Source organism: Euprymna scolopes, chromosome 10 (genome assembly GCF_053919585.1).
Source record: "Euprymna scolopes isolate OS-2025 chromosome 10, ASM5391958v1, whole genome shotgun sequence".
Lineage (NCBI taxonomy): Eukaryota > Metazoa > Mollusca > Cephalopoda > Sepiida > Sepiolidae > Euprymna > Euprymna scolopes.
In genome coordinates this window covers 120,252,386-120,269,635 of record NC_136491.1, presented here as the reverse complement: position 1 = coordinate 120,269,635, position 17,250 = coordinate 120,252,386, and the positions used below count along the sequence as shown (strand labels likewise).

General features: G+C 35.4%; 1 protein-coding gene across 1 annotated transcript in view; it reads left to right on the top strand.

Annotated features, from left to right (window-relative positions):
• LOC145286252 (uncharacterized) overlaps window positions 1-17,250 on the top strand; it is a 59,569-nt gene that overhangs the window by 437 nt on the left and 41,882 nt on the right. Inside the window, exons 2-3 of the mRNA XM_080135074.1 lie at window positions 10,971-11,071; window positions 15,323-15,533. Coding sequence (XP_079991200.1) covers window positions 10,971-11,071; window positions 15,323-15,533 — 312 coding nt within the window. The remainder of the gene's footprint in view (window positions 1-10,970; window positions 11,072-15,322; window positions 15,534-17,250) is intronic.

The following is a 17,250-nucleotide window of genomic DNA, read 5'->3' as shown; positions in this document are numbered from 1 at the left end:
GTCATACAGCCCTCTTGTGTATGTGTTTTTCTCACTTTACTCGTTTTTAATTTACGAAATTAGTAAAACGAAACTTATAAAAATATAGTTAGAAGTAAAAACATCAAAGCAAAATAAAAATGTAATTTTTATACTAAGTCAACATTATTGCTTCTACACAATTTAAACCGGACTAACCCTAAAATTATTATTGCTTCTACACAATTTGAACCGGACTAAACCTAAAATTTAGTTGTTTTTTTTTTTTTTTTTTTTAAGTATCACACGTATGAAGTTATTTTATGAATTCGCGCCGAAATTTAAAGAAAAGAAATAAATAAACCTTTGTTTTTCCAATGTTTTTGATTTATGACTTATTTCTTTCAGATTACTTAGCTCATGAGAAATAAAAACTTACGTTAAATTGTGAAATCTAATTTTAGGTTCCGGCGTCTTAACTTTGTGTACTGAATTTTTGGATTTAACCATTTTTTTGTCATACTAAAATCAAATTATAAACCATAAAATTTTGGCAATTCGGAAGCTGAACCCATTGTTCTAAGAGAGGTAATTATTTTAAAGTAGTTGAAAAAAAATCACTTTTTTATTGTAATTACTCCAATAGTTTGTTTAAGGAAAGTTACAATATTCGTCGTATATATAAGACACAGAAAAGAAACATTTATAATGCGTACACAGCTTTATTTTCTCATGGAACCACCGACCGCTTTCAATGGATTTTACCTTTTAATGTTATAAAACTTTGGGTCAATGTGTGCTAGAGTACTAAGGGAGGGCTTTACCTATAAAAAGGGTATACGGATCCGTTTTGAACGAATATCACATTTTAAAGAAGTTATTTTTACGATATTCAATGTATTCCTATTGTCTGTTTTTGCGTGCACATTGTTTTTTTGCGCGCTCACGAAAAGAAAGAAATAGTTTTTTTTTTTAAATAATTACCTAACACTTCAAATAAACTTGTGTAGGAAATATTATAAATTAATTATTTTTAAACATATAAAATCATCTTTTTCCTTGTCTTTGGAGTTTGGACCTATAAAAAAAATTTTCAAGAAAAATATTTAAAAATCATTATGCTGTACATATACCTGTTACCGTGCGAACATGTCATATTCCAAAAATCACGTAAATCTATCAATAGTTTTTTTTTTTTAAGAAAATCAAATTTTATGACACATTTTACCGAAGGATTAGTGTGCGCAATCTAAATTTCAAATGATAGGCTGCTGGCGACACCCTTCGGGAATATAAGATCAATAAGGGCAGTCACAATCATTGATTGATTGACTCAATCAATCAATCAATTTTCAAACCCCGAGGAAAATCCTTTAAAATTACGAGTTTTATAGATTTTCGGGGCGCTGAAAAATGAAATCTGAATCAAAACGTTTAAAATTCTGGCAAACGAGTAGTTTCCAAGATATGGAGACATGTTTTTAAATTATAATAACATTTAAACATTATATTTCAGATCATTATCATAATAATATGGTAAATATTAATTACTAACGGGTGCAGGTGCGGGGTGGGGTGCGCCTAGTTGTAAAATATGCTTTCATATGATATTTTAATTTGTCCAGATTTCGTATTTTATATTATAGTCATGATTTCAAAACTAAAAAAAAAGGTACTTGTACAGTTTAGTCAAGACATTAAAAAAATGAAAATATCGAAAAAAGTTTAAATTGTATGTATCCGTCATGAAACGAAGGTCTCCGAAAAAAAAAAAATTCACTTAATTTCATCAAGTAGTTTTTTTTGTTGTTTGTTTTTTTTTACAGCGAAAAACAATTTGTTATGATACCGAGCAAAATGTTCGATTTTTAGGAAGAAAAGCTAGTATTAAAGATGGGGAGAGGTGTTAGCGCTTTAACTGGAGTTATCTCCCTTTGGCATTTCTAAAATTCAAACAAAATTTTTTTGAAATCCAAGATGGCTGCCTTCAACGTGATCTCATAAAAACGTGTTTTTCCGCTGTAAAAAAAACAAAAACAAAAAACTACTTGATGAAATTAAGCGATTTTTTTTTTTTTTCGGAGAACTTCGTTCCATAACGGATACATACAATTTAAACTTTTTTAGATATTTTCATTTTTTAATGTCTTGACTAAACTGTACAAGTACCAAAAAAAAAAAAGTATTTGGGTGCCATCACCTAGAATCGAAAGCAAAACTAGCATTCAAAGCTGATGATGTTACCACTGTACCAACTGGCACGCATATTTTTTATTTTATTTTTTTATTACATTTTCACCCCAAACAAGGCACATTGCCACTTTGATGTAGGGGGCTACTATCAGGGACATAACCTACAGGGGTACTATGTGGAGAGTTGGGCAGCAAGATGTCGGTTCACGTTAACCTTGAATTTCTGCATGTCAATACAGTTGGGGAAGCAGGAATCCGGAAGGGAATTCCAAAGTCTAGTGGTTCTGGGGAAGAAACTACTGGAGTAGAAGGCTCTCTTACATCTAGGGATCTCTACTGTGAAGGGGTGGGATTTAGCTGCTTGTCGGGTTTGTCGGTGGGGGTATTTATGTCGAGGGGGTAGAGTTCGTCAGAGCATTCACCGTTAAAGTACTTGTAGAACAGGCAGAGGAATGCTACATTTCGTCGATGGGACAGAGGCTGAGAGACTAGTAGCAGATGCACCAGCCCAAATATGACAACAATACTCCATACATGGGCGAATGGTGCCCTTATAGAGGTACAGTATACGTAAGGAATTTTACAATTTGGACCCCTTTTTCATCCCTTAAAAACTATTTTAATCAGCTAAAGACCCATAAAAGAACGGTCCATGAAAAATTCAATCATTTGAGGCCCCTAGCACTGCTCTGCGACTTTGGTTTCGGAGAGATAGTTTGAAAATATGGAGACAGACATAGTGAGTTTTATAAATTAGACTAGCCCGAGTGTTTGGAGGTGGGTGTTGAGCAAAAAAAAAAGGGGGGGTAGTAGGCAGGCAGGCTTGAACCTGTACTGCGAAGGAGGAAATGGATGTGAAAAAAATCGTGACATCTTTGCTGTTGCATCCATCGCCAAACAGGAGGTGGCGAAGATTTAAATTAAGGCTAGTCAATCGAAAAGAGGGGGATGACTTTTGAAAATATTGACAAACTAATTTTTCGATATTTGTCATTCAAAACGTCGAGCTTCAAAATGATACCAATCTCGTGAACATCCTTTGCCTCTGTCGAAAGTTTTAGGCAGGCATACAAACATACACACATTAAAACAGACAGAGTTATATTATAGATGTCATCAATTTTGTAATCTACTGAACTACATATATTTATTCTCACAAAGGTTTGTCAAAGACAAGAGTAACAGAAACATAAAATATCTTTTTTTTTTTTTTCAAGGTGATCACCACTTATAAAGGCCAGGAAGCCACTCAGGGATAAGGGTTATTGCATGTACAGTACGTTAGTGTGCGGGTTAATAAAAATGTCTACTTAAGGGGGCGGTTCATCAGGAATTTGTTTACGTTGGACTTGAAGGCATCCAGGTTGTAGTCAGCTGGGAAGCAAGCAGACGGAACAGAGTTCCACAGGCATGCAGTTCTAAGAAAGAAGCTTTGTTCATGGAATCTATGTTTTGATTTAGGCACAGATAAAGAGTGGGGAAAATTTTTGACAGTGGTTTAAGCTAGACGGGTGCTTTTGGTAAAAGATTTGCGGGGGGGGGGACTAGAGATTGGAGCTCAGACGAGCACCTGTCATGGAAATAACGATAAAACAAAGATAGGCTCGCAACATCTCTTCTATGGGAGAGAGGTTGCAGGGAAGAGAAAAGGGCATCCCCACTTAGCCACGAAGTCTATTTTGTACTCTGTCAAGGCATGATAGGCTGATTTTAGCAGCTCCTGTCCAAATATGGCAGCAGTATTCCATTCTTGGGCGTACTTGGCTTTTATATAGATAGAGAATTGCATCAGTAGTGAGATATCTTCTTGAGTGGTAGAAGGATCCCACCATTTTTCCAGTGACCTTGGCAACAGACTTGATGTATGTGTTCCATTTCAGGTCAGGAGTAAAGGTCAAACACAGAAGCTTGTCAAAACATGGGGTTTCTCCTAGATGAGAGCCATCCATTTCAATTGATGCCAGATGGGGATCAGAGCGTTGATGATGTAAAGATAGAAGCTTGGTTTTAGATGCATTAAAAGTAACCAGCCACTTCTTCCCCCACTGAACCACGTGCTCGAGATCAGAGGAGAGAGAATCAGAGAGAACTTTGTCATTTACAGCCTTTGATGTGTTGCCATAGATGGTCGTGTCATCAGCATAGATGTCAACGAATGATTTAAGTATGTGTTTAGGGAGATCATTGATGTAGATTAGGAAAAGAGTTGGGCCCAGGACTGACCCCTGAGGGACTCTAGCATTAATACTGTGGGCCTCTGATTTCTGCCCATCAACCACTACTCTTATGAGCCTATCGGAGAGAAATGATTTAATAATTGAGAAAACATTTCCAGTGATACCGTAGCTGGAAATCTTGTGAAGTAAGCCTTTATGCCATACCTTGTCGAAGGCCTTTGATATGTCAAGAGCACTTGCCCTAGAGAGGAAGCCTTTGTCAAGAGATTCACTAATCCTATGGGATATAACCGTTAGCACATCTGCGGTAGATCTTGCAGAACAGAAACTCTCTATTTAATATGGATTCTAGCAGCTTACACATGACACACAGGATACTTATTGGTCTGTACTGAGAGGGAGATGACTTATCACCTGAATTCTTAAATACAGGGCATACTGATGAGGTTTTCCAGGGTGTTGGAAAGCACTTCTCCTTAAGGCAATGCTTAAACAGTTTCGTAAGTATGGGAGCAAGTTCAGGTTGAAGCTTTTTTAGCACTATAATTGGAATGCCGTCAGGGCCAGTTGCTTTACTGGAATCAAGGTTCTTGATTAGCTTGGCGACCTCATGCACAGATATTTGTATGTTACCTAGCGTGTTCTGTCTTATAGAAGGAAATATGGGGAGTTGATGGCCTTAGTCGCACAGGGTAGAATTAGCTGCAAAGTTCTTGGCAAATAGTTTGGCCTTATCTGATGCTGACGAGATGACCTCAGGTCCATTGATAATGGTTGGGATAGAATGCACACTTTTATTCAGGATCCTATTTGTTATTTGCCAAAACTGGTGGGAGCCAAGCCGCTGATCAGCTACTTTGGATTTAACGGACTGAGCATATAGCTCTCTTGCATTTTTATTACTCTTTTACAGTGGTTGCTGGCGTTCCTGAAAGCGGCTTTAGTCTCAGTGCATCTATTATGTTGGTAGCTATGGAAAAAGTGATTTCTGTGCGCGATGACAGCAGCACATTCTGGGGAGAACCATGGCTGGCTGTTGGGTTTTTGTTGGAATTTTTTAGATGGTATGAATCGGTCTATGCCTACAATTAGCCATTCGGTCAGGTCTGATACTATAGAGCACACATCTTTTTTAAACATGGAATGCAGAGGTAAATCAGATATGAATGTACGGAAGCTATCTCAGTCAGCCATGGAGTATCGGTATACAGTACGGTGGAGGGGTATGTCTGGGGGCTTATTACATTTCATTTTTATCTTAACTGATACGATGGAGTGGTTGGAGGATCCTAGAGGAGAAAGAACAGAACATGAACATAGCTCAGGGGAAGTTGAGAGAAAAAGGTCTAGAAGGCTTGCATACTGACCTGTAGTATCGAGCACACAGGTGGGCTCGCGAACAATCTTAGTGAGGTCATAAGCAATGGCAAAATCATGACAGAACCTCCCCTCATTGTCTGTCTTATTTGAGTGGATCAGCCATTCCACATTATGGACGTTGAAGTCACCACAGATGTGAATGTTAGCTGAGGGATGTGCAGACAGGATGTGGTCTATTTTCTCAGATATACTCTTAAAGATAGTAACTCCGCTGTTATGGGGTTGATAGAGGGCAAATATAAGTGCAGTGGTGTAAGTAATTGCAACCCGGAAGCACATTAAATTAGGATCTTCTCTAGAGATATCCTTGCCACATGGGAAGCCATCTTTAATGTAGGCACATATTCCATGCCTATGGCAGTCTTGGGGGTCAGATTTAGATGTTAAGTTAGAGTATCCGTTAATTATGAAGTCATCTAGGGAAGTGGTTGGCCCTATTCCAGTTTCGCTTATCTATAATATAAATCTCACCTGTCTGTTTAAATGTATGTATGTTTGTATGTCTCGCTAAAACTTTTCATAGAGGCAATGGATTTTCATGAGATTGGTATTGTTTCGAAGCTTAACGTCTCGGACCACAAATATCAAAAAATTGACCAAAAACATTAATTTCTTCACCTTAAACTTGCCGATTTTGTACAAGTAGGGGGTCGTTTTTTTTTCACCAACATTTTACCAAGTCATCGTCTCCGTTGGATTGACTTCACTTAATTTAATTGCTTTTGACTTCCGGTTGGACCATGGAGACATCGGCTAAGACTTCACATCTTTTTAAACATTTTTTTTCTCATTCATGTTACAGGTTTGAGCCTGCCTGCCTACTACCACTTTTAAAAAAAAATTTTTTTAACACGTCTGCCTACTGTTGTTTTGATTCCCCACTGCCACTGCCACTGCCACCACCGCTACTACCACTTTTTTTTTTTCCGGTTCCTTACTACAACACCTGCACACATTCAAGCACCTCCACTACTGTTTTTTTTTTACTGCCCTCCTCCCCCGGGGGTTCTTACTACATCAGCTAAACACTCGGTCAACGCCAGGCACCCCCGCTAGTTATACATGAAATGTGGGTGAAAATCACACATGTATTTACTTGTAAAACAATGTTTGTTTATAGTCCCAAACACAATTAAAAATGACATGTATAGCCAAGACAAACACAGAGAAAGATATGTGCATACTTGTAGAAGTAAATACAACTCAAAATGATAATTGTGATCAGTAAATATAGGCTATGTTAAGATGGCTAGTTGTCCAAGAGTCTTGACCAACTCTGATCAGAAGCAAGGTATGACATCACAGTGAAACCAAGATGCTCTGGTTCTACTCAGGTCAACTGCGCAAAACAGGTGGCTAGTATGCAGTCTACAAAGTTCCACGTATCATGAAGAAAAAGGTTTCCTAAAATTTTCATGATCTTTAGGTGTGTTTTGAGTGAAGCCAATGCTGCCCCTACATCTTCGAAAAGAGACTCATACCCAATTCAGATGCCTAATATTAAGTTGCTATCAACTGTTGTCAAATGCTGGGTAGAGAAGGTACCTCCAAGAAGACCATACATGTGGCAGAAGGACTCTGCTACAGGTAGGGGGAAATTGTAGTAACTTCAGAAACACCCACATGTCTTTGTGTTTTGTAAAGTCTAGTTGCTTTACAAGAGAAAAACCAAAATGGTGATGCATAGTTGATTTTATTCTCAACAGTCACACAAAATTAACATGAATTCTCGCAGTTCATAAATTAGATGATCTTCGACTGTATAAAAGGAAGCTGTTTGAAGAACAGGGGAGTTAATTTGGAAAGGACAAGCTGTGCATTGTTGTACCGCATTGAGGTGTGGTGGATTATTTACTGGAGTCAACACAAAAAGCCAAAAGAGACAAACAAGAAAACTGCAGTTGCTCATGGTTAAAAAAAAGTACCTGTTAAGATACAGTTGACAAATCGATTTTTTAAATGTCATTTTAAGCAAAAACAATATTACATACTTAATTGGCATGTAAAAAATAGTAATATATTAAAAATTATGAAAATTCAAGTATAACAACCGCTATTGTGTTTTTAGTAAAAAAAAGTCTATCACTATAGACAACAAATATTGCATGCCATGAACAATTAATTTAAAATGTGTTCCGAGTTATGTCCCCTGTGTGTGAACTCTGCACTGTCTACTTTATAATGTCTAAAAGAAATGCAATTTTACCCAATTTTCCATAAATATTACTTTTAACTATAAATAACTTTCTACTCAATGAATTTTCCTAATCTTTGGATATATTACTATTTTTGACATGACAATTAAGTATGTAATATTGTTTTTACTTATAATGATGGATTTAAAAATATTGATCCCTTGACTATATGTTAACAAGCGCCAAGAAAACTATACACATATTTGGGAAAATCCAAAAGTGGCTGTTTGAAAACATTTATGACTTCATCAGTCCCAATATCTGACCCCCCCTCTCCTTCAACTGCCCTATGAGCTATTATGTGTAACATGCAGTTGACATCAACTGCAACACCATGCAACACCATGAACAAACTGATTTCCGCAATCAAACATTCCAACTAAATCCTAACAGTCAGCCATGGTTCTGCTCAGAATGTGCTGCTGCCATCACGCATAGGAATCACTTTTTCTATAGCTACCAACATAATAGATGTACTGAGACTAAAGCTGCTTTCAGGACTGCCAGCAACCACTGTAAAAGAGTAATAAAAAATGCAAGAGAGCTATATGCTCAGTCTGTTGAATCCAAAGTAGTTGAGCAGCAGCTTGGTTCCCACCAGTTCTGGCAAATAGCAAACAGGATCCTGAATAGAAGCGTGCGTTCTATCCCTGCCATCATCAATGGACCTGAGGTCATCTCGTCAGCATCAGACAAGGCCAAACTATTTGCCAAGAACTTTGCAGCTAATTCTACCGTATGCGACGTAGGCCATCAACTCCTCGTATAACATGTAAATATCTGTGCATGAGGTCGCCAAGCTAATCAAGAACCTTGATTCCAGTAAAGCAACTGGCCCTGACGGCATTCCAATTATAGTGCTGAAAAAGCTTCAACCAGAACTTGCCCCAATACTTACAAAACTGTTTAAACCTCATCAGTATGCCCTGTATTTAAGAATTCAGGTGATAAGTCGTCTCCCTCTAATAAGTCTTCTGTGTGTCATGAGTAAACTGCTGGAATCCATATTAAATAGAGAAGTAGTCAACCACCTTAGCAGAAATAACCTTCTTAGTGACATGCAATATGGTTTCTGTTCTGTTAGATCTACAGCAGATGTGCTAACAGTTATCTCATAGGATTAGTGAATCTCTTGACAAAGGCTTCCTCTCTAGGGCAATTTCTCTTGACATATCAAAAGCCTTCGATAAGGTATGGCATAAAGGCCTACTTCACAAGATTTCCAGCTACGATATAACTGGAAATGTTTTCTCAATCATTAAATCATTTCTCTCCGATAGGCTCATAAGAGTAGTGGTTGATGGGCAGAAATCAGAGGCCCTCAGTATTAATGCTAGAGTCCCTCAGGGGTCCATCCTGGGCCCAACTCTCTTCCTGAGCTACATCAATGATCTCCCTAAACACATACTTAAATCATTCGTTGACATCTATGCTGATGACACGACCATCTACGGCAACACATCAAAGGCTGTAAATGACAAAGTTCTCTCTGATTCTCTCTCCTCTGATCTCGAGTGCGTGATACAGTGTGGGAAGAAGTAGCTGGTTACTTTTAATGCATCTAAAACCAAGCTTCTATCTTTACATCATCAACACTCTGATCTCCATCTGGCATCAATTGAAATGGATGGCTCTCGTCTAGGGGAAGCCCCATGTTTTGATAAACTTCTGGGCTTGATCTTTACTCCTGACCTGAAATGGAACACATACATCAAGTCTGTTGCCTAAGTCGCTGGAAAAATGGTAGGATCCTTCTACCACTCCAGAAGATATCTCACTACTGATGCAATTCTCTATCTATATAAAAGCTAAGTACGTCCAAGGATGGAGTACTGCTGCCACATCTGGGCAGGAGCTGCTAAAAACAGCCTATCCTGCCTTGATGGAGTACAAAATAGGCTTCATGGCTACGTGTGGGATGCCCTTTTCTCTTCCCTGCAACCTCTCTCTCTCTCTCTCTCTCTGTCTTTGTTCTATTGTTACTTCCATGACAAGTGCTCATATGAGCTCCAATCTCTAGTCCCCCCCTCGCCAATCTTTCATGAAAAACACCCGTCTAGCTGAAACCACTGTCAAAAATTTTCCCCACTCCTTATCTGTGCCAAAACCAAAATGTAGATTCTATGAACAAAGCTTCTTTCTTAGAAGTGCACGCCTGTTGAACTCTGTTCCGTTTGCCTGTTTCCCACCTGACTACAACCTGGATGTCTTCAAGTTCAACATAAACAAATTCCTGATGAACCGCCCCCTTAAGGAAGACACTTTATCAAATCTCAACACTAACTTACTGTACACACAATAGCCTTTATCCCAGAGTGGCTTCCAGACCTTGATAAGTGGTGACCACCTTGTAAAAAAATCTTCAAATTGTATTTAGCAAAAGATTATCTAACAGACCTGCTTTGAATTTTGAAAATTCCTCAATTATTGACCAAGATGTACCATTTTTTTCTTTTCTTTCTAAAAGGTGTAAAATTTGTGCTGAACATCCTATAGAAGAGTGCATTTTCTCATTGGCAAGTAATTATTCAGAGGCAGTAACTTGGATCTAATGAAAGAGAGATAACATCCCCTACAAGAATATTTTTGGTATAATACCAGAGTATGATAACTTGGATCCAATGAAAGAGAGATAACATCCCCTACAAGAATATTTTTGGTATAATACCAAAGTATGATAACAAAGATTTGGACAATTATATCTATTTATAGCCAGGGGTGATAAAAACAAATCAATTACTTACCAGAATTGCTGTATAAAATATATTGAATCTCTTTAAATTTTTTGGGACAAGAAAAAAACTACACTGTGTTGGCCCTGACTAGATTAATACTACCATTCTTTACCTAGAAAAACTTCTCTGGCTGAATTGATGTTTCCAATTTTTACTTGGGACAACTAGTTTTAATATTTACAATTGGATAATTTTTTTTCTCTATGATAGTTATTTCTTTTGTCAGCCATTTTGTTGGTTTATTTTTCTGCTCCACTTAAGAGTTTACTTGTTAGAATAAAAAAAATAGTTATATTTTTGATTAAAACATTTCTTTTTTTTTCTTTGCCCAGATGTTCTCCAATCCTCTGTGGATGCATCTCAGCAGATTGGCTTCTCTTCTGACATGAAACAAATCCAATCGATTCGGCAACAGACCAAACCCAAAGAAAAGGTATGTAGATATTCATTAACATTTCAATTTTATTTTATAATCTACTAATGTTGGGATGATTAAGTGGAATCAGGAATTGTAAAAATCAGAATTTTCTAGGGTATTGGAATCAGTATCGGAATCAGAAAATTTTACGCTTATTTTCCAATGCTAAAAATGATTCTTTTAAATGTTTTTTCTTGTTTGTTTGCTTATTTTTTGCTTAAAATTTAATCTTCCATTATTGGTACTAATGAAAAAATTAATAAATATTTATCGATTTTAAACTGCCAATAAAAATTAAATCTATATATTACTTCTTCAGTGTTTTCTTTTAGATTTTCAAAAATATATTACATGTTTTTTTCACGGTAATAAGAAAAATAGTTAAAGAAAATAACTCTTCACTTAAATATTTAGAGATTTTAAAACAATCAAAATTGGTAATTTTACCGGAATGAGGCATTTAAAACAGAAACAGTAATTGTATCAGAATCAGGAAAATATTGGAATTGTCCCATCATTACAATCTATACAATCCTTTTATTGAGAAATACATTAAGCAATTGATTCAAGGTGAGTCATCAGTAAGGTGCATTCTTTATCATTTGTTTAGGGATTTTCAACATTATACTAACTCTATCAGTAACCCTGATTTGCATTGATAAGAAACATGCTCCACCATGAAAGTGACTTGCTATACAAACAAATAATATGTTACTAAGTGATGCTTCGAACTTTGGAATCTATGGCTCAGGGGAAAATGAAGCTTGGATATGTAAAGTGGGAACATGCATCCATCCAGCTTATTGCTAAAGTTTACACAGAAAGCAAATGGCCGTCCCCAGTTACCTTCTATATATAGGTATCAGGGGAGATTACTCCCTGGTTACTTCCTGTCTCAGAGGAGATAACTGCATGGGTATTTCCTGTTATCAGAAACTGAGTACTTTTTTACCTACAGGAGAGACTGTGGCAATATTTGTGTGTAGAGTGGGGGTAAGTGGTGGCTAATTTCTGCCTCCACACCTCCTCCATTCATCAGTACATTGCTACTAATAAGAATAAGAATAACATAGAACATTTAGAATACAGTAGACTATTAATTTTGGAAAAAGGTTTTATGCTTCAAGTTTCTTATATCTTCAAGTATCTGTGTGTATATATATATATATATATATATATATATATATATATTAATGGCCTTGCAAGGCCACAGGGGAGGCAATCAAGCAAAAAAAATCAAATCAATTTGCATTTTCACTTGTGAATTTGAAATAGTTTGCTACTTGTTGAAAATAAAGTCTGTCCCTCTAAATAAAGGAACATTTAAACACATATGCTTCATTTTTTTTTTTTTGAGAAAATAAAACATCATTATGAAACAACTATTTGTGATATTAAAATAAAATCATTATTAAATTAAAAAACAAGAATAATAGTTAATTAATAAAATTTATTTTGCAAAATCAATATGCAAATTAGTTAACCTTGCAACTCATATTGCATATATATATAAGCAGTATATAAAAGTATAATAGGATATTTTAACTTTACCATGAGGGCAAGAAATGGGGCCAACCTTTGCATGTATTCAATTATTAGGTTGATGCAGAAATAATATCGTTTTCTCATATGTTACTTTTGTATATGATTTCTGAACTTATTCATTGATATATATAGCCATGTTATATATCATTTTGAAGCGCATTTTTTGCTATTGTTCTCAATCTTTTCATTTATTTTTTTTGCAGGCTTTTCAACAGCATGGAAAAAATTCAAATCCGCACGGTTTTCTTGTTCCAGTTCAAACTAGGTCGAGACAGCTTGTGATATTAATGATGCATTTGACTCAGGAACCACTAACGAATGTGTGGCACAATGATGGTTCAAGAAATTTCACAATGGTGACGAGATCCTCGAAGATGATGGTCGCGGTCGGCTGACTGAGGTTGATAATGAACATTTGAAAGCCTTAATTGAAGCCGATCTTTGCAAAACCACACGAGAAGTTATTGTTGAACTCGAGGTCGATCACTCAACAGTTGTTTGCCATTTAAAGCAAATAAGGAAGTCCAACAAGTTGGATAAATGGGTTCCGCATGAATTGAACGGTAATCAAAAAAATCATCGTTTTGAGGTGTCTTCTATGCTCCTTCTGTGCAACAAAAACAACTTGTTTTTTAAGCGGATTGTGATGTATCATGAGAAGTGAATCTTCTATAACAACCGGCGACGTTCGGCACAGTGATTGGATGCCGAAAAAGCTCCATAACACTTCTCGAAGCCGAAATTGCACCAAAATAAAATTATAGTGACTGTTTGGTGGCCTGCAGCCAGTTTCATCCATCACAGCTTCTTGAATCCAGGCAAAACAATTATGGCAGAAAAGTACTGCTGACAAATTGACGAAATGCACCAGAAACTCCAACATATGTGCCTGAAATTGGTCCATATAAAGAGACCAATTCTCCTCCATCACAATGCTTTCCCGCATATTGCTCAACTGATCCTGCAGAAGCTGAACGAATTGGGCTGCGAGACTCTACCTCATCCGCCATATTCACCGGACCTCTCGCCCACTGATTATCACTTTTTCAAGTATCTCAACAACTTCCTGCACCAAAAATGCTTCAAAAGCCGAGATGATGCCGAATCAGCCTTCAATAACTTCATCGCTTCCAGAACTCTGGATTTCTATGCTAATGGGATAAATTTACTTGTTCCTCATTGGCAAAAATATGTCGATTCTAATGGTTCTTATTTTGATTAATAAAGTTTATTATGAAAGGAGTTATGATCTTTTGAAGTTGAATGTCAAAAAAACATTATTTTTGCACCAACCTAATAGAAGGATTAAGTTTTTTGTATAGGAAAGTTGAGAGAATTTTGAGTAGCCGATGGGTTTTTTGTTTTCTCATTTTAGTCAAACCCTGGATCTGAAGGCCCAAGTGGGTTGTGTGGACTCCCAAGAAAGTAGTTGGGGATTGGTTCGTTCCATATAGAGATGTCTTCATCTGAGAGTCAAGAAAAAAGAGAGAATTGTTGTTTAACCATTTATAAACTCAGTCATGTGGTCAACTTCACTGAGTGATAATATTTGATTGGACAAGTTAGAAAGGAAGTTGACTGCTACAACCAATCAACAATGATATTATAAAGCAAACTAATTCAAAATCTTAAACTGTAAGTATATCTTCTCCTGCTGAGACTCCAAGACCAACAAGTCAAACGAGCTGGGATCTTAAGAAAAAATTGAAATTCAAGGAATCTTACTGAATTGGTATTTAATGATTATGGATTAAATTTAGTGTAAATCTGAAAAATTTGAATTTTAAAATGGTGGGCTCTGTCCATCTCTTGCCCACCACCCCCCACTAAAAATCCTTTAAAACATTTTAAAAAAAACCCTGAAATTTGAGAAATATTTATTAATTGATATCTAATACTTATTAGTTTTCTTAAATTTTGAGATGAGGATGGATTATTCATGTCATTTGGATTCTTCAGACTACTGTTCTCCCCTTGAGAGCTATTTTTACAATGTTTCGATCAATATAACCTCCAACCTTCTTCAGATGTATCTTATCAAACTCAAGAATTTTTCCGTCAAACTTGGGAATCTGGAAAATCCTTGCAGACCTGCGGCATAGTGGATAAAGTATTTGGTAAAATTCAGTTGTAAAGTTACTCTTCTGGAGGTTGAAGGTTCAATCCTCAATGTAGGCAACACTTAAAAATACAATTGCAAATTACTTAGGACTTCTATCCAGTCATGGTTGATGGAATCAGAGCGTGCTACTCCCATGGATTAAATAAAAGGTTCTGTTTGAAATTCCATGCAAATTACCCAGTTCAACAGAATGATTCCAAAGTTGAATGAGATACACCTGAAGAAGGTCAGACATTACATCGGCTGAAACATTGTGAAAATAACACTCGGGATAAGAACAGTAGTCTGAAGAATCTAAATAATATGGCTAACATCTGTTATTAAAATCACACAAAAATCATTGGTATCTGCATTCTTATGAAAGGCATTCATTCTTTTGTTCCATTTTTATTTGTTAGGTTGGAATTAGACCTATTAAAAATTCAGCTGTCTTAGGTGAACCGTTTAAAATTTAAAGAGATGGAATTGGGCGATATGTAATTTTTGAATACTTAGTTTAGCACTTGGATTACTAACTCCATAATCTTCATGTCTGTACTCGCCATAAGTATTTCTTGTAAATTCATTATTCAAAACTTGTTTTATTTTTATGCTTTCAGGTCACTCCTGAAACTAGCCAAAATGAAGACGTTCATGAAAGGAAAAGTCTACGTAAGCGTTTCAAGAAAAGATCTTATTCCCCTGAATCTGGTGCCAGTAAGCCAAGTAAACAGACATCAACATATAAGAAAATCCGTCGGAAAAAGAAATGCCCAAAGACAACTGCACCTGCTGTTACTCCAAACCGTCCGCACAACAATCTATCAAATGGTTGGCAAATTCTTCTTTTCCTTTATTTCTTTCCTTTTTCTAATATTTATTGTCAGGGTTCAAAATGAATGCACTTTGCTTTTTTCTCTTCTCATAATTTGCATCAATAAAAAGGTTGTTTGGCACTTAAAAAATTCAACTTCAAGGAAAAGTTTATAAATTTGGGGATCATTAAATGCCAAATCCAATAAATTATGAAAAATGTTTTATGCTTCAAGTTCTTATATATATATATATATATATATATATATATATATATATATATATATATATATAGTGATTTAAAGGTTATGAGGGTTTTTTGAAGCATGAAAAACGATGTTACTTTTTGTATTTAATATTTTTATTATTATTTTTTATATTTCAAGCGGACCTCCGCTCTTGGTCACAAAAAAGTATCGAAATGAAAAAGAAAAAGAAAACCATTGAAAGAACTGGAAATTTGTAGTGTGGACAGCGTTCATTCCTAGCAATCATGTACGAAAAAGTTCACGTGAATTATTTTAGCCGTTAGTGGAAGAAGATTGTGCTTTTTAATGTGTTTTTAATGTTGCAATGTAAAAGCGTTTAATTCAAACGGCAAAAATGAGACGCAATTGATTTCAATATGTATAATGGAATTGAAATGAAATTGTTAAACGGTAAAAATAATGTAATTATTAGTTATGAATAATAATAATAATAATAATAATAATAATAATAATAAAACTACTGAAGAGGGCAGAGTTAGAGACAATGTCGGCTTTTTTAATGGTGAGTAAATTCTGTCTCTCCCTCAAATAATAATAATAATAATAATAATAAAATCAATAAAATTAATATTAGTTAATAATTAAATGAGAATACAAATAGTCTCGGTCCTAAAGGAAAATTGTCTCAGTCCCGAAGGAATTCTCATACATAGGCCGAGGATAATATCAGAGCAGGTACTTGAATGTATGTGCTTTTGGCTCGAAAGTCACTCTGTGTGTATTGATAATAATGACAATATTTATAAAATAATAATAATAATAATAATATAAATAATAATATTTATATTTAAACCATAGACTAATAGTGGTTTTTACATAAAAAACATGTGCATAAGGGTACAGATATATATATATATATATATATATATATATATATATATGCATGCACAATTAACACCCATATATACGCATACATACCAATACACAGTCATATTCAATGACCATATGTATATAATATATGCACCCCCCTATACATATAATGCATATATAAATAATCATATGCATAAACAGATATGCATGCATGCACACACATACATGCATATATATCCATACACATGTATATGCATACAATGAAAAGTAAAGGTCCAGGCATGCACATGTGCACCCATACGCATACATACCGATATACGTACATGTACACACATACCATATATACACATAAGCACATAGACATAAATATATATATATATATATACATATACATATATATAAAATATACAAATACACATGAATACACATATATACATATACATGCATATACAAATATATAAGCATAAAACAAAATACAAGAGCATGTAAGGCAGCACAATGATGTGCACATCAACATAATTATGCATTACATGGACAGGAATGTACACACACACACACACACGCACACATATATATATATATATATATATATATATATATATATATATATATAGTCTTTGAAGTTTTTAACATTTGAAACCATACAAAAATTTACT